Source organism: Kryptolebias marmoratus, linkage group LG17 (assembly GCF_001649575.2).
Source record: "Kryptolebias marmoratus isolate JLee-2015 linkage group LG17, ASM164957v2, whole genome shotgun sequence".
Lineage (NCBI taxonomy): Eukaryota > Metazoa > Chordata > Actinopteri > Cyprinodontiformes > Rivulidae > Kryptolebias > Kryptolebias marmoratus.
Window position 1 is genome coordinate 19,089,018 of NC_051446.1, and position 18,412 is coordinate 19,107,429.

Below are 18,412 nucleotides of genomic sequence, written 5' to 3' on the forward strand. Positions count from 1 at the left end.
GGAGGGGAGGGAAAAAAAATGCAGGCAGCTCACATTTCAAACTTGCAAAGGGGGGTGGTGCCTAATGTGCTAGACAGCCTGTGTCTTGGCCTGAGTCCAGAGCAGCGAGTAAAAGAAGCCTCAATCAATCCGTTTAAAGCAGCCGTCGCTGTGAGGGAGATGCGCTGCACGAGTGGAAAAGTGGCAACTGAAGCAGGCTCAGGTGAAGTGGCAATTTCAGCCCCCTAACCTCGGCTTTGCATACACGCAGTCGACTTAATCCATCAAACTAGTCATTGTAATTAAGGGGCATGGAGGAAGAGGAAAAGGAGGAGGAGGAGGATCGGGAGGAGGCTGCATGTTGATGCACAGAGGGTTAGAAAAGGAGGGGCCGATTATACCACATTTGTCAATGGGCGTTAGGATAAATAATTATATGACTGTAAGACATGTAAGCTGAAGGTAAACGCTCCACCTGAGGCTGTGTATGCAGTCATGTGTGAATAAATAATCTAAGGTTAAAAGGTAAAAATAAATATATGATTAGAGACACAATGTAAATCAAGCTTAAGATGTTGCACAGAGCCACATGGAGAAGATGGAACCAATCACCGCCTGCTGCTGCAGACGTAAAACTGCAACTGGAGAGGAAGGGCAGAGCAGCTCAGCAGCTCTTATCTCTCATGTCTGTATTTACTCTCCTGGTATTTACTATCAGCTAAGTGTGCGGCGGGTGACTTATGGCCTCCTAATGCAGGTTAACCATCAGTCATGGTTGGCTAGAAGACTTCAGTGATCATAAAGTCTTCATGTGAATTAGGCACTCATACTTCCATGTATGCAACCTTTAACCTCATAAACCCAGATAAGCATAAAAGACCTGCACAACATCATTTTAACTTTACGACAACATTGTTTTTTTTTTTTCCCAAACCACCCAAACTTATTTTAAATTCTATCAAAGATTCAAGTTTGATGATGATAAACGCCCAGAACTGATTGGTGCAAATAAAGCTATTTGAGCTTTCGCAAAAACAAAGAAACCGTAAATGTTCAGCCTACAAACAGTTCAGATGAATAAGACTTGACTGAGTTAAAATCAAAGAAAAACTGAGTAGACATTTCAAATTAAACTTTTAGGTTTTTACTTAAATCTACATATAAATATGACTGTTTTTTTTAAAAGTAAAACAACAGGACAAACCCTTTTTTTAAGGGTTTTAAGGCCTGTTTTCCTGCTCTGCAGGTCAGGGGAAAATTACACACAATAGCATCCACAAGAATACAGTGGTTAACTGTAAATTTTATAAAAAATAAAACTCCTAGTATTCTTTGAAGGAATGCATATCACCTGCCGTCTTTAAACTAAGCTCATCTTATGATGAGGAGGGATGGAGTTATAGTTTTTTTTGTCAAAGCTGGTAAATGACTTTATCTAAAGTAACATTGTTAGCTCTTGTAAGATGTGTGAGGATGACTGTCAGCAACTACCACACCAAATTTGAGCTCAGTAGCTGTAAAATTGGCTGAGTCATAGCCACTTTTGTCTTCACTAAGGTGGCAACCATCTTGAATGGGATTGACTCCAAAAGTTAATCAGCTGGAGTTGTGCAGTTAGATTTCAGAATCAAGATAATATGAAGAAAACAGACAAATATAAGTTGTATTTAACGCAAACGTTTGACATCTTTTCTGTAGACATTTTAATACCTTGCACAAAACTCTTCAACTTGTCTTAAAACAATTTATTCCCATTTTATTCCACAACACTTTGCTTATTCTGCCACTTGAAGGCACCTGTTGCATTACCATGTGTTCTTCTTAGCTCGCAGCCTTCCATCGAAAATGAGAAGCCATCCAGGCAAAATTTAGCGTTTGAAGCTTTTGTGAACAAAGTGACTTGATTTCACTGTAATTGTATACGGTATGAAGCAGGTGGCCACCCTGCCTTGTCTTTACCGAGCAAACAAACACAACACCCACTCTTTCTCCGGCTCCTGCTTGCTGAAGCCTTAACAGATTAGAAAAAACTGGCCTCTTGATGTCCCACCTTAAACACACCCACATTCCCACCAACAAAAGAGCATAAAACAAAAGAATAAAAACACTTAGTTTTTGTTTTTTTAAATCAGGCCGACACTGTTAACTCCAGCCCACAGTGTGTACTGATTAGACTTGAAAACCCTCCTGAATGTGGAAGACAAGTGTAAAAACAACCCAAGCCTGATCAGAGTGAGAACTAATTATCCGCTGAATGAAGCTTTACCAGGCGTTTGTTACATGTGAGAATGAATGGCTCGAGGAGCTGAGAAACTTTAGTTGCTCCGCCCTCCTATAAGTTCGGTGCCTCTTTTCACTCTTTTGAGCCAAGGAATTCCAGGAGCCCGCTGAGGCGAAAACGATTGGGAATGCGCCGCTCCGACCCTCGTGCAGAAGAAATTGCGATAAAGCGTTTTTAAATCTTTTTTTTTTTTTTCTGCACACCCTCGAACCCGAGTGAATACCGTTGGTTGTTTTAGGATGAAATCGAACTAACAGGACTTGTAGTACAAACCGTCTGTGATACAGAGACAGGAAGAAGGAGGAGGCCCTAATGAGCTGCTCCACACTGAGTGACGGTGTTTCGACGTCCACGTGCAAAGCCTCGCACTGCGGTTGGACAGTCCAAATAATCACAGATTAATAGAGCAGGCTAATCCCATTCACAAAGAGGTCACTACGAGCAGACAGACACCCCTCCCCCAGCTGTGTCCCAGCACTGAGGGCCACTTCCACAAAGGCAAAGGGGACAGGCCGACCCCCCCCCTTAAATGTATTCAATAAAAGAGGAGTTGTTAGATTCACTCAGGTCCCATCCACACAGGAACAGTAGTTTCTCCCTGCGTCCTCTCATACAGTCTGCGTCATGTAGACTTTTGGGGATAAAACAACTTAAAATCAAACATGTACACACACAGCTGTTCCTTTCTGAATCAATGTTTGAATTAAGCGAACACTGCAAATGAAAATAAGTTACATGGCCGTTACTTGTTTGCTCTTTCAAATGAAAATTCATCCCTGATACATCTTTAAAAAAGCCAAAAAACTTTTGGATTTTTTTAAAATTAGACAGTAAATACTGGCAGGACACAAAATCACAAGGTAAAGACTTTAATAAAAACGTTATTTGTGTTTTTCACTGAGTGAACTGGACTACTCCTGGTTTGTGTCCCAAAAGGAGACCTGAGAGGCTTCAGAGTGGAGCTGAGAGTCTGCAGCCGGAGATTATTGAAACACAAGAAAAAAAAAAAGATGAGGATGGCGAACGCAAGAGGGAAAACCCAATCCTTTCTGTGGAGTGATGGTGAAGCGGAACTTCTACCATGTGTCATAATAAACTATTGACTGGAAGTTGTGTCAGTCCAAGCCCACGGACATAATGGATGCTTTCAGACCGAGTGTCCACCGAAGGACGCTGGGTAAATTACACACTCGTGTAGATCTTTCAATACTACTCCCATTACCCATGTTTATTAATGTATTCTTGATATATATTGTAGTTTTTCTGCAACATTTGTTTTATATATCATTTACCCTTCAAAAAAACTATTAAAAAGGAGGTGGAGCTATGACATCACCGTCTTCAAAAGGCTGCGTTTAAGCTGTCCACGTGAGAATACAACAGTGGTGTTTAAGGATTTTCCGCACTCTGAAACCGGGTTTAAAAAATTTAAATGCTGCTCCTAAAATGCTGCTTCTGTGTGCGCACAAAGTATGAAACAATAAAAAAGAAAAAAAAAAAATCCTTCGCGTTTTCACAAAACTCTGTTCCTGAATGGATGGAGCCTGAATATTCAAATCCAGACAAACGAGAAGGGATTTAATTTACAACCTATCCTAAACTTTTTACATATGCCAGGAAATAAAATCAATAGGTGGTGATAACGAAGCTTTAATGCAGTTCTAAATTTTGCCCTTTGAAGCTTGTTCTTACAACTAAAGAGGAAAAAGCTAATTCCTTCAAATTGTTGGAGGCATTCCATGATTAATCAATTTGTCAAAGCTACAACCCATTTCAGCTCTAAGCTGACTGTAAACATTGATTTCCTCCTCTGCTTTCCCTTCAGCTCAAACTGGGATGACATGACAGAAATGTAGCCGACTGATCACACAGAGCGTCAGAGCCGAGACGAGTTCGGGCTGAAACGGAAAGTTTGATTTACTTATTAGCTCCCTCCACTGACGTGAGGTTTCCTAAGCACACAGCCCTGTGAATGTTCTTTACTTTTCCCCCGTTTTGTAAAAGGGAAGATGAGCCTGAGAACTCTTGGGTTTTGGCCTCAACAATCTGTGAAAATAAAAAAATTTAAAAAAAAAAAGAAATCAGAGACTTCAAAAAGCCTCTTCTGCTTTCCGGTGCTGGATGGCTGACCTGCTACTGCCATCCTGGCCCCGTCATGTGACTCGCTCCCTTCTTCTGTCGCTTGGCAACAGCCCCGCTGGATGCCTGGGGAAGCGGGTCCTGCCCCTGGGGCCCTGTGGGAGTGTCCTCTCAGAGGCACCTCCCCCCCCCGGCTCCCAGAGAGAGGGGACTTTCTCTGCAGTTTAAAATCCTCCTCGACAGGGGACTCTGTGCTCCCGCTTCTTGGAGGCTCGCTGGAAATCGTCACTGCGTTTTCCACTGAATCCCCTCCCTTTCCTCTCCAAATATTCAAGCGTACGTCGGTGAAATTGTCTAGAAAATAAACTTTGGGATCCTGTTTAAACAAGAGCACTTTCAGCTTTTCAAATAACTACTGTTGCAGGAAATTACTCAGAAAGATTCAATTGGCAGTTTAATCTAAGCTCACAAAGGCTCTAAGCTTCGAATAAGCATTAAAGCAGAATAAGAACATTTGGCTTTCTTACTTAACTTCAGACAGAATATAATTTCTGGATCAGAGGTGAAATTAAAGGCCTAGCATTTCACGAAGGAATGCTTAGCACCCCGCCGCCTTTTATCCCAGAGTTTTAAACTAAGATGAGAGTTGTCTCCATTTTGGTCAAACCTTGGAAATAAAGCTAACGCAGCGTCACATTCAGAGTTTTGAGAACATCTCTCAGCCATGACCACGCCAAATTTTACCTCATGTTGATTAGTTATTGCGGCCATCTAGAAGTGGATTGATTTCCAAAGGTAATCAGTTGTAGATGTACAACAAATGATTGCTTTGTAAAGGTTTCGTTAAAATTCCATCCAGTGGTACATAAGATATTTTGCTAACATATAGCGTTGACTCCAAATAGATAATTGCAAAACTTTAAACAAAGATTTTATACAATTTGTTAGAGCACAAAATACGTGTTGGAGATCACTCTCAGCTACTACCACACCAAATGCTAGGTCAATATTTGTAAATTGCTATTGTATTATTCCTATTTATGTGTTTTTTTCAGGTTAGTTGGCTGTGTCAGCCATCTTGAACTGGGTTGACTCCAGAATTTAATCAGTTGTAGATATAAATTTACTGACTAATTTCTGAGAGTTTTTTTAAAATCCATTCAGTGGGTCATGAGATATTTTGCTAACAGACAAATACATGAACACATGCTTATACACACACACACGGACAAAACACTATTATTAAAAATATTGATAATAACAATGTGATCTAGAGCCTCCAATATAGCCATAAAAAGATCAAATGTGAGGGAAAATTCAAACAGTATGTGACTCTGACTTTCGGGCTCAGCGGAGAGGCCGAGCACTCAGGAGCAATCGGAAAGCTGGGATTTTCTCATAACTCGAGACAGGTGGAAACCACAAATCACCAACTGTAAAAGATCACAAAATATTTCTGTTATCTTTTGAGCCGCTGACAGCCGATATGTCTTCATCCCCGCCGTGCTCCAGTGTGCTTCTCCCTCAACTTGAGAACAACTTCAAAGAAAACCCCCACATCTTTACCAACAATCCATCACCGTAAGCAGGTAGTAAACACAGGAAGTTTGTGACCCCGTGTAATAAATAAAACATTCTACTAAACACACTTCATTTGAAACCAAAAAAAAAAAAAAAAAAGTTGACATTTTAATAAAAACCAAACAAGACTGTCTGTACTTTTCTTAGATCACCTACATTCTAGCAGCAACGGTTGGGAGTCCTAAAAAAAAAAAAAAAAAAGCTGCCAAGAATGCAAATAGAAACTTTGAGCTCCAGCAGGCCAGCATGGCCAGATGGCCCGAGGCGGCGGCGGTTGAGAAAACTCTGGCCTTACCTGCTGATTTTGGAGTGAACTTGTCTCTGTTGGCAGCGCAAACGGCCAGGAGCCGGTAGCCCAGGTCCAAGTCGAAGCCCTGCTGAGCTGCGACGCGGCTGACCACCTGAACACACGGACGAGCAAGCAGCACCGAGTCAGGACGGTGGCAAAGCGGCTGCCATAGTTCACACATTCAGGATAACCATAACGGACAGAAGGAGTCAGTCAAAGCAATGGTGATGCTTAAAAACTAACATATTTTTATAGAGTACTCAGATTATCTTTTAAATTCTCTTACTATTATCAGCTAATAATAATAGTAAATTATAAGGTTTGAATTCCTTGAAGGAATGTATATCACTTGTCGCCTTTCATGCCAGTTTTAGCCTAAAATCATCTCATGCTAAGAAATAACACAGTTATCCCTGTTTAGGTCAAACCTTGAAAATAACATCATGCATGCGCAAGATGTTACACCTGATGGACATGTTGGGGATGACCCTCAGCTACTACCACATGAAATTTTAGCCCAATATCTGTAAAACTGACTGAGTTAAAGTCATTTTTGTTTTGGCTAATGTTGATTTGTTGTGCTAGCCATCTTGAACTGAATTGATTCTTAAAGTTAATCAGCCATTGATGTACACCTAATGATTACTTTCTCAAAGTTTCATTAAAATCTGTCCAGTGGCTCATGAGACATTTTGCTAACAGACAAAGAGGTTGGATCCTACTGTAGATGCTAAAGTTTTGAGCAAAGATCTTGTGAACCAATAAAATTAACTCAATATTTGTAAATTTGACTGTATTATGGCCATTTCTGTGTTTTCTAAATTAAGTTAGCTGCGACAACCATCTTGAATTGGGCTGGCTCCAAAAGCTAATCAGTCGTAAAAGTTTATACATTGATTATTTTCTGAAAGTTTCATTAAAATCTCTCCAGTGGTTCATGAGATATTTTACTAACAGACAGACAGAGTTCACTACAAGCAGTTATTAGCACAATTTTAAACAAAAGTCTTGTGCAATCTATTAGTCCTCAGAATATGATTTTGGAATCAGACTCAGCTACTACCACAGCAAATTTAAGCTCAATGTCTGTAAAACTGACTGAGTTACAGGCATTTAATGTGTTTTTTAAGATTAGTTACTGTGGCAGCCATCTTGAACTGCACTAATTCCAAAAGTTAATCAGTTGTAGAGATACATCCAGTAATTAGTTTCTGCAAGTTTCATTAAAATCTGTCCAATGATTTATGAAATATTTTGCTAACAGACACATACAGACATGGACAAAAAGATAATAGCCGACCTTCACTTTTTGGTGACAGGCAATAAAAAAGTGTAGAAGTTGTCAAGATATACACCTTTCAAATTATTGGCAAACTACTGACAACAGAAGCCGCCGGTCTAACTCATCTGAGGCCTCAGCTTTACTGTGTTCCCAGACTGCACAGCAGTGATCAAAGATCCACTTCGACTTAAATGATAGACGTGCAACAAGTTTATAAGTTCCAGATGAGTCGGGTGACAGCGGGCTGAGGAGAAACACGTGGCCTCCAGAGCAGAGATGACCCACTGAGAGGAAACATTAAGAGAGGCATCAACGTGCTGCAGGAGGCGATGTAAATCACGGTTATGTCCCACACGTTGCTTTGATTTAGCTGTTATCAGCTCAAAGAGGGACAAATCATGTAGACCTTTAGGACACGCTGGGATCCGTGCGGACCAGCGCGTCTTCGTGGCCCCAACCCCACTGTCACACTTCAAGACAAGTCCTGCAGCTGAACACTGCAGCCTGCACCATGTCATTACCCTCAGTAAATATAGTCCCGACGTGACACCAGAACACACAACGTATATCTGGCCTTTATTTATAGGTATCCCCCCCACGCATTAAAAGGGAGAAATATGAGTTTAGCCTGTCTAATTAGAACCCGAACCAGTGAAGGATGTTTTGCTAAATTGTAATTTTAGTGGAAGAAGTTACAAAAAAGTGGTTCTAATTCGAGGACTTTAATTGCACACAGTCAGTGCAGTTGTGGTGGCTTTGTCCACCATCAGGCAAACATGTGGCGTACATCTTATACATCAGACCCGTCCAAACCACGGCGTGTGGACCGAGCAGCTTCAAGGCTCACATTGAATTTTTTTTATTAAAGTGCACATTTTTCTACGCCGTTAAATTAATAATAAACTCTCCAAAATTTGCATTTTCTTTCGAATATTTTTGCATACGTTTGCAAATCAGTGAAGGTTAAGGCGTTATTATTGGGTACATATAGCTTAAATGCTTTAATTTAAACTAAATACAAATACAATACAAATACAAAGGTCTTATTATCTCAAACATTAAGATTAAATAAAAGAATTTGTTTAGCCTTTATTTCTTCTTTTAAGATGGGGCTAGAAGTAGGCTTCTGGGGTAAGGTTACTAACATTTAATATCTTACCTGTTGTAGATAGCTCTTTAAACGACCCCAGTTTGGAGAAAATTGGATTTATTTCTGACCAAATTGACAAGCTAATAGCTATTAGATGGCAACATATTTTACTGCTAGTTAAGAACCTTTATTTTGTAATGGAGCCTCCTGTATGACAACACAAAATACCAAAGTTGAGGTACATGCATGAAGGCAACAGGGTAAAAATCTGAGTGATTCTGCACTTCCACTGGATTCTCTTCCTTCCCACCGGCGCAGCTCATACTCGGCTCAGAAGAGCTCATGAACCAAAAGCAAGAGACATTTTCATAACATGAAACAAACTGAATTGGCACAATGGAGGAAAAGTCACCTGCTGCTGCACATTAAAGCGGAGGCAGCCGCTCGAATGAAGGGATGCTTCAAAGTAGATTTCACTTTAGTGTTTGAGCACAAATCTCCTCCTTTTCCTTAACGACTGCAGGGGATACATTCTGCACCTACAGCTACCACATGCGCCTTTTATCTGGCTCTTAAAGCAGCAGGTTAAAGCTCAGGTGACAGGTGAGTGAAACACCTGCAGTCTGGTCATTGTTTCTTTTTTTTTTACAGTTTGTTCAGGGTTTAGAGCATCGAAGGGTAATTTAGGGACAATAGATGTGTTTTTTTCCTTCTGCCAACTGAATGCTTGGAGGCTTGAAGCCATTTTAGCACAGGTGTTTTTTGTTTTTTTATAATTTTTTCTTTGTTTTTAACTAAATTCATGAGCTACAGCACAAGCTCTTCATAAGGTCACTGAAAAGAGGATAAATCTGAAAAGTTTCTCCTGAGTGAAGTGCTTTTTTTCCTAGTTTTCTGTGACCTCAGTAAAGATCAGGCAGCTAAACATTAGTTCTCTCGTCTCCCAGAGGGAGCTGTGGAAAAAGCCAACGCAGCAGTTGTTTTAGTGGCTCTTTTCCTCGTCCTTGAACCTATAAGAGAGAGAGAGAGAGAGAGAGAGACACTGCGGATGGGACTAGAGACTCACCGTAAGGCATCCCATCAGGCTTTGCTCGAAGGGGCGCTGGAAGGCTCGGGGATCGCCGCACCAGTCCAGCAGCTCCGTCGCCGCTGTTTGGAAATTTGCTGGATTTTGTAAGTGCTGGGCGGGGAAAAAAAAAAAGATTGTTAAATGTGTGGACGACAATCAGCACAAAACAAGAACGTAACCTTTTTTTAATTAGATAGATATAAAAACAAAATCTTTGCATAATTTCTTGGAGAAAAAAATACTTAATCTGCTCTGTAAAAGTACTTTCTTGCGATCTGTTTCCTGTTTATGTACTACCTGTAGTGCCTAAACTGTTTTATTATTGTCACTGGGAATTAATCTGATGGAAAGCAGGTCACTTACTAGTTCACAAACAGACTTTCAAGATTATCTTTAATCTAAAAAAACTTGTGCAATTATAATTTTAAAAAGTATTTTTAGATATTCAGTAACTGGAGTTATATGACTGAGCTCTGACAGTGGGATGAAAAGGAAAAACCTTAAGTACAATTAATAAACTTATACATTCAATTAAATTTATGGTTATTTTTGGTGTTAGAATAACTTTCTTAGCTGTATTCTAACGTGAAAAACAAATGATTCTCTGAACATGTTAAAGAAATGAAAATCTGGATCAGAAATGACAAACCAAAGGACTAAAACTTGATTTAGTCAGTTTTACAGATATTGAGCTAACATTTGCTGTGGTAGTAGCTGAGGATTATTCACAACACATACTCTGAGCATCATCTCACAATATCACCTAAGATTGTTACTTTTAAAGTTTGACCAAAACAGCTACAACTTTGTTATTTCTTTACATATAATCTTAGTCTAAAACTCTAACATTAAATGCAGCGGGCAATATGCATTCCTTCAAGGATTGATTGGCCTTTAATTTAGTTATTTTTAGAAAATAAAAACTTATACTTTATATAATGAATTCAGTACCTTCTCTCCTTTTTAAAGAATTTATCAACTTTAGCTCAAAGGTTTTGCATTTAGTTTGAAATCCAAGTAAGTTGGAAAATAGGAAAACATAAATTTCCCATTTCAAAAAAATCCAATTTTACTACTCCAGATTAATTGCATCGTAGGGTTTAAAGTACTGCCACTCTTAGCTGCAGTGTCTTTACTGTGCTCGGATCTGTGCAGCACCCTCTTGCACGAAGTACAGAAAATCTCCCTGCATGACTTGGTGAACAGACAAGAAAGCCCTCGGTTCAGCTGCCGTCCCCCGCTCTGAGCTGTGACTTTCTCTGACAACACACTCCTTGATCCGCAGACGTTCCTTTCCAGCATTAATTTCCCCTCCCGGAGCCGGCAGCCCCACTCTCTGATCCTGCCGTCTGTTTTGCTGCAGAGCCGCAATAAAGACAGAAAAATCGCTGTTTGCGTCACAATTGGTCATCTCATCTTTTAAACCTTTCAAAAGTCAATACGAATCAATTTATACACAACAGAGCACGCACGCACACACACACACATGCAGCACGTCCACTCTGCAGTAATCTGGTGCCTTTGGGAAGATTATGCACACAAGCCTTTGTAGTGCACTTGTTCAAAACAGGAACAAATGGACTCCCACTTCATGGCATCAAAGGTAAATAGAGTGGTTTGTCAGCTTAAAGTGAATGGCTGCCTTCTTAATACGTCTGTGTGCTTTGATTTCACTGTCAGAGAGAGAGGAAGAGGCGGAAGCAGCAGAGGTACAGTGCTTTTTTCCTTGAATGCTCTTTAGGGGGCAGCAGAGGTCAGGATTTGATAAGGCTGCTTTCATATCAGCTTATAAAGCTGGCGTTTGACAGGGTGGGGGGTGGGGATGGGGAGGTGGATGAAACCATTCTAGATTATTTTATGCTTTGTCTGAGATTGCTGCCTACTGCTTGACATGTTAGAGTAAGATGTGGCAGAGCATTTAAATGTCTGCTGGCGGATAGTCTCACACACATCCACAGATGCTAAATTTAGATGAGTCTGAAAGCTAGACAACACACGCAATCAGCACACTAAGGATAGAAAAAGGGGGAGGGAGGAGGAATATGCAGAAGGGAGGGGGAAAAAAATAAACACCACCACCACCACCACTTGGGCTTGAAGTGATTACTGTTCTTTGCACTCAGAACAATTGGTCCCACCAGTGTCGCTGTCACATGGAGAGGTTGGCACTGCCACGCCACAGATGTTCCCCTCCTTATGGCCAAAACCCACCAATCAAACCTAAACTAGTGGCCAAGAACCACCGCCCCCCCCTCCCCCACTGCACTCTCCTACCCTCATCCCCTGGGTGAGAATGACTCAACATTTACGCTGCAGTTCCAGCTCAGCCCAGCTCAAGTGAAACAAAGATGGACAGGACATGCAGTGTCCTGAGAGCAGAGCTTTGTTCAGATCCAATCGTCCTCTGTAGTCACGCCTGGAAACAACTCGCACATCTGCAGCCTAACTTGAAGTGACAGCGCATGCGATCTGGCACACACTCCCTCTCCATTCAAAAATCACAGCTTTCAATTTGCTGCTACATTCACAGATGCCCAGAAAAAAAAAACAAAAAAACATATTCATGGAGACAATTAACCCTGGGAGAAATGCAGCAGCTAGACAAAAAACATCTGCACGGTTATGCGGCAGCCGCACAAAGCGGCTCCAGTTCATCTTGAAATATCGACGCTGAGAGTCTGAGGAAGTGCTCCTGCGGCGAGAGGACAGTTCACGGTTTCCGCCAGGGCCCCCGTATGTATCACCGAGAGGAGAGGCTGACAGCGAAACTGGCTTCACACGGTGAAAGGAAAATAGTATCTCTGAAATAGATACCAGCAGTATCAGGCAACCCATCTTTCCCCTGAAGTATTCACAACAGTGCAACTCTGAGATGCAAGAGAAAAACAAACTGTCACAGAAACTATGTGTTAGGCTGGGATCAGATAGCTGGTTTTAGCATCCTTGACTGTTTAGAGGTTAACCAGGCGAACATATTGGTTTTTGTTCTGTTGTATCCCCTACATATATGTTTTTTTTAGAATGATTGAAGGTCTTAAAACTATAAAAACAGGTATTTTAAGTAAAGAAAAGGAGCAAACTATAATAATTGTGCTTAAAAAGATTTATGTTTCTTAGTTGTTAATTAGCCCACTGATTGATTCGGTGTCATTTTATAAATTTAACTCAAACAATGAATCTAAATGCATGCCAGCAGAAAGCATTAGCAAAAATATTTAATGAATCACAGCACAATTTTTAATGATACTTGCAGTAAATAATCATTGAACAAACATATAACTGATTAACTTTTAGAATCAACACAATTCAAGGTGGCTGCTACATCCAACTGACCTTAAAACACAAAAATGGATATAAAACAAATATTGATCTAAAGTTTGGAGTGGTAGTATCTTAGATTGATCCCCAACACAATATGAACACTAACAAATTGCACAAGATCTTTGCCTCCACCAAGGAAGTTATGTTTTCGTTAGTTGGTTGGTTTTCTTTGTCCGTCCAACCATGACTGTTAGCAAGATTACTTAAAATCTAACAGATTTTGATCAAATTTTCAGCTGTCACAAAACCCAACTGAATAAATTCTGGTGGTGATCTGGGACAGACTGTTTTTTAATGACGTTATGGGCTTGACGGACGTTTACACCGTCCAAGTGCTCCTAATTTATCTTTGGAGCCAATCCAGTCAAAGATGGCTGCCACAATCAACTTACCTTAGAAAGCACAGAGGTGGCTACAGTTCATTTTCAAACATACTGATCTATAATTTGGTGTGCTTGTGACTGAGAATCAGTCATAACACGCACTCTAAATATGAGTTTTTTGCCTTAAAACTTTAGCATTAACTGGTGGAGTCAACTCTGTCTGTTAGCAAAATATCTCAGGAACCACTGAATGGACTTTAATGAAACTCAGAAACCAATAATTTGATGTACATCTGCAACTGATTCAATTTTAGACTCAAACTAATTCCAGATGACTACCACAATAAACCAATATTAGCCAACACAAATATGGTTCTACTGCAGTCAGTTTAACATAAATAGAGATAAAATTTGGTGTGGTAGTTGTTGAGTCATTCACAACACAAACCTTGAGCATGACATCTGGCAATATTGTAAGAGAAGGAATATAACAATATTTTCAAGGCTTGAGCACAACAGCTTAATTCATTCCTTAAAAAAAAAAATCAGTGTTTAATTCCAGGTGTTTTTGGTCAAGTTATTGTTTCAAAATCCCTTTACTGAAATTTCATAACAAGAGAGTAATTTAAGGACTACCACAGCAATGATTTTCTGATTTAGCTTTCAAGCCATGATTCAATCATGTCAGCAGATCCCAATTTCCCTTCACTTTATCATGGCGCTCAGCAGTAATTCATCATTTGAGCAACAAAATCAATTTGTTACCCTGTCCGCTGCACTGGCTGGGAGTAGTCAGACGGACATGTCACATCTCCTGGAAAACAACCCCACAATGGAAGGGGATTCATCTGTATTCCTGCTCCTCTTTCACACTTTCCTGGAGGTGCCAAATTTCAGCATGCGCACACTTTCAATTAAAGCAAACAGCTGGATTGGTTTACAATATTTCCTTAATGATTTTAATAGCTGGGATATTGGACAATGGGGAGCAGGGGGAGAAGATAGTGAGTTAATTGTTCTGATCTCCCCTGATGATCATCTTTGTGAGCGGGGAGGAAAATAGACGGCCGGCTGAATGGGCTCGCTGCAAGTCTAATTGGCAGGACATAAATGGTATTTATTATGCAGGCCTTCCAAACCCTGATTGTCTGCAACACAAAGCTGCCTCTATTAGCAGGGTGCGGGCTCTCGCTGGTCGATTTGAAATGACCCCGCGCTTAACCATTTATTAGATAGACTGGAGTCCTACTTGTGTGCTATGGATCTCTCTAATTGGCATGTTTACCCATGTCCTGCCTCCTCAGGCGCTAACACTGGGATGGATTTGTTTAAATTTTTGTCTTGTGGGGTTAATACATTTAACCCTGCAGCATTTGAACTGTGTAAACTGTTGTTACACACATTCAAACCCCTTTTGCACTTCTGTGAACCCTCTTTAAGAGACTATCCCCATCTTCATTACAGCTAGAGTAGTGGATATTGAATTATTTAATACCCTGCTGTGAAGAAGGTAACCAGACTTGAAGATAGGCAGTGTTTACCTCTCTTTGCCTTATTACTTAAGAACATCAAAGCTACAGATACTGTAGGGGCTTCCTTCTGATTGCTCCTCAAACATTCACCCTGTCTCATATTGTCTCAAACTCCCTGCTGCGGGTAAAACGACTTGCCACTTCCACGTTTACCTCCATATACCGCCTCAAAGGCCTCCTTCATGTACTTTCTGAGGGAGGAGGACCTCAGCACCGAGCACAGAAACAAAACGCGCCATCAGTTTAAGAGAAGAGATCAAAGGGAGAGCCCCGTAGCCCGGGGTTACGCAAGCATGTCTGTTTAATTCTGCCAGTGATTCGTCCCGCCGTAAACGGTGGAGAGAAGAGAACAAAAGGACTTGCTGGGAGTCGGCAGCGGTGGAGAGGGGGAAAGAAGAGTCATAATGAAGGGGGAGGGAGGAGACTCTTTGCTCTTTGACCCCCCGCCAGTCAGTAACCTGAGTCACACCAGGGCCCTGATAATCGGGCTGAGCAGATTAGTCACTTTACTTTGGTCAAACAGGAAGCCAGGGAAGCATTCTAACTCTGACGGTGGACAGGTACACTCCTAAAGAGGAAGTGAGGTTGTTAACAATAATTTCTTTTTTCTTTTTTGTTCATTTCTTTTGATTTGACATAGTTGGAGGCTGAAGAGTTGAATATTTGTCTGAAGCCAGAGGCTAATGTGTTCTCCCTGCGCTGTAGAGGAAATCATTAAAACTGGATTTGTGAGGTTTAAAACCACTTGTGGTTGACAAAAACATCCTAAACAGAACTAATACTGAAACACTGCAGGTTAAAGAAACTAAATCATTACCAAACGTGTTATTGTATAAACTAGTCACAGAAAATAATAATAATAAAAAAAATCTTCACAAAATTTGGGCCAGATGTAACCACAAACTTTGCCACAAAATAAATTACATAAATTTTCAGTACAAAATATCCCTTTTAAATAATCAACCCCGCCATTGGAACATGTTATGGAACCGAAAAATGAAATCTAAATCCTACAAATACAAAACAAAACAAACAGTGCTTGCTCTGAAAAATTTGGGGTGGAGAAGTCCAACCATTTTGATGTATAGGTGCGTATTTACGCTCATATTTATTGAGTAAAGTATGCAGGTAAAGGTGCTTTGTTTACATTGAGTGCATACCCACTTTTTAGAATTGCATCTAGAAAACAACTGGAGTGAACTTGTTCAAACTGCACCATTAGATGTAATTTAAGATAACATATTTATGTTTGAGTTCATAGTTTGCAGTGAGTACCTTTAATATTTCATAACAATAATGCCAGCATCCAGTTAAATCAGAAAACTGTATCAAGCTCACCTGTTTGATACACTGCAGACGGTCATTTGTCTGCTGAATGTGTCTGTCCATCGACGGAATCGAGTTCATGTTGATTGTCCCCGTTTGGCCTCTATCTGCCAGCCATTAAACTGGAGAGTTCTGCAATAGAAACATGTACAAGAGTTAAAGGCTCAGCTTTTCCAAAGGGAAGATGCCAATTGCATCACCACCAGGATACCGCGGCTGTTTTGTGTGTGTGTGCAGTGCTGTGAGCTGAGCAGGGAGATATTGATTTGGCAGGTGACAAGCACCTCAAAGAGCCCAAAGGATGACATTCCTCTCAGCTCCTGTGACACCCTTAACAAGCCCTGGCGGTTGCCCCCTGAACGCTGCCACACACCTTTGGAAATGACACGCTGGACTTAAGGCAGGATGTCTGGCCGTGTTTAAAACGCCTTTGGGTGAAAATGAACTGAGGTGGAGGGACACAGACGCGCACGTAATGCGTCAAACCTCACAGTCTGTCAGCATTATCTGAGGAAACTGCGTGAGGCTCTTCCATCCTGCTCTGTGAGAACATTAACTTGGCATGTGGTTCTCTGTTTACATTACTTAGCCATTATGTAATCTTTGGTTAACAATTATCTGTACCCTGGGCCCAGACATGCTCTACATATCATCCCCCCTCCCTCCTCTAATCACTCTCACAGAGTTCCTCCCAACCAAAATGCCTCACAGCACACTATTGATTCAGGAACAGGAGCTTATGGAAACCATTCCCTGTTTTTCTTCTTGATTCTTTCTAAGAGAACAATTTTTCACAGAGGGCAAACAAAGAGGGCTGCGATATGACATAATACATAAGATTATCTCAAGTTAAAAAATATTACAAGCTGCATTAAAGGTTATCAGTTTTGCCTCTGGGAGACTGATTTAATGTTGCGTTCAGTGTCAAATAAATATTACAAAACAGCTGTCGGCTGTAACTCAGAGTGACCTGCGTCTCAAAGTGGAGGGGTAAGTGAATTAATAGGTACATTTACGAGGAGTGGAGAGTGCCTCTTTCATCGTTCCCCCCCCCCACCCCACCCTACATCTCCTGGTGTCTCCATCTTTCCTTTCTGCTACTGCAGGGGGCTTCTCATCCTGTGGCACATCGTCTCTCACTCCACCACCCCCTCCCCTCACCATCTTTCTCCATTACCATCTCACAGTGAGAAATTTCCCTGCACAAAGTACCTGTGAGATGATGGAGGGAATGAGAGGAGGGAAATAAAAAGAGAGGAGGCAGCATGCTGCACCATACTGATAATGCTCACTTAGGGGTCTCTGGCTGAATTTAACGGCAGGGCCGGTAATCTACTCCACTAGACAGCTAAAGAGCTTTTATGCTACCTATTGGAGCTGCTCATGCCTGTACTTGAGAGGAGAGAAGGGCACACGAGTGCATTCCTCTTCATAAATTAGAAAGCTCATAAAGAAAAAGAGACATCTGAGGATTTTTTTTTTCTCCCACTCAGAGGGAAAGTATCTGTTTGCTCACATTTCTGATGTCTCACACTGAGCTCGCAAAACAAACGTCTTTGATGAAGGGTGGAGTTGTTCATATAAAGATTAACTCACTGTTTAATCATTTAAAGGTGTGTACGAGACATAGTCAGCAAATCTGATTTGTTGTCTGGAAGGAAAAAAAAATACTTAAAGCAGTGTTTTAGATCTCTTAAAGGTGGGTTTTGAGGAAACTTTATGAACAATTGTTATCTTTTCTGGTCCAAACTCATTTGTATTTTTTCAAACTAAGGTCATTCTAAGATCTATCTTCAACAGGGGAGACACTTTTTGTTCATAACCATTCCACAGAAACCTACTTCAAAAGATATGAACGATCCCATTTAAGTTCATTTAAAATAGAGAGACCTAAAGTACAGCAGCTCGGATGGGTGGCACGAAACCATAAAACACAAGACAAATTAAAGCTGCAAGCAGCGTTGGGCGGCCCTCGCAGCTCAGCGCCGCTCCGGCCTTGCGACCGCGGGAGCTCTTGCAATCGCGGGAGCTCTGGCGACCGCAGTCTATGCTCTTGCACCTTTCCTGCACCGTCCACTAGGTGGCTTTTACAGCAAATGTCCCAAATTCCCTTCAGTCAGGATCAATACCAGTCCTGTGCCATGGTGTGAGGTTTGACCTTCCTACGTCTAACGGTTGAAGAGTTAGAGCACATGGGCTCTCGTGACCTTTGACCTTGTTAACTTGAAGTTAAGGCTGATAGTTGACCCATGGGGAGTCA

General features: G+C 41.1%; 1 protein-coding gene across 2 annotated transcripts in view; it reads right to left on the reverse strand.

The window, feature by feature from the left end:
* Positions 1 to 18,412, reverse strand: part of LOC108249009 (zinc finger MIZ domain-containing protein 1) — a 110,330-nt gene that overhangs the window by 21,300 nt on the left and 70,618 nt on the right. For both annotated transcript variants that reach the window (XM_017438136.3, XM_017438126.3), the window contains exons 3-5: positions 16,165 to 16,284; positions 9,648 to 9,761; positions 6,216 to 6,321 (exon numbers count right to left, since the gene is read on the reverse strand). In XM_017438136.3, the coding sequence (XP_017293625.1) occupies positions 6,216 to 6,321; positions 9,648 to 9,761; positions 16,165 to 16,233 (289 nt within the window). In that variant the 5' untranslated portion in view covers positions 16,234 to 16,284. The remainder of the gene's footprint in view (positions 1 to 6,215; positions 6,322 to 9,647; positions 9,762 to 16,164; positions 16,285 to 18,412) is intronic.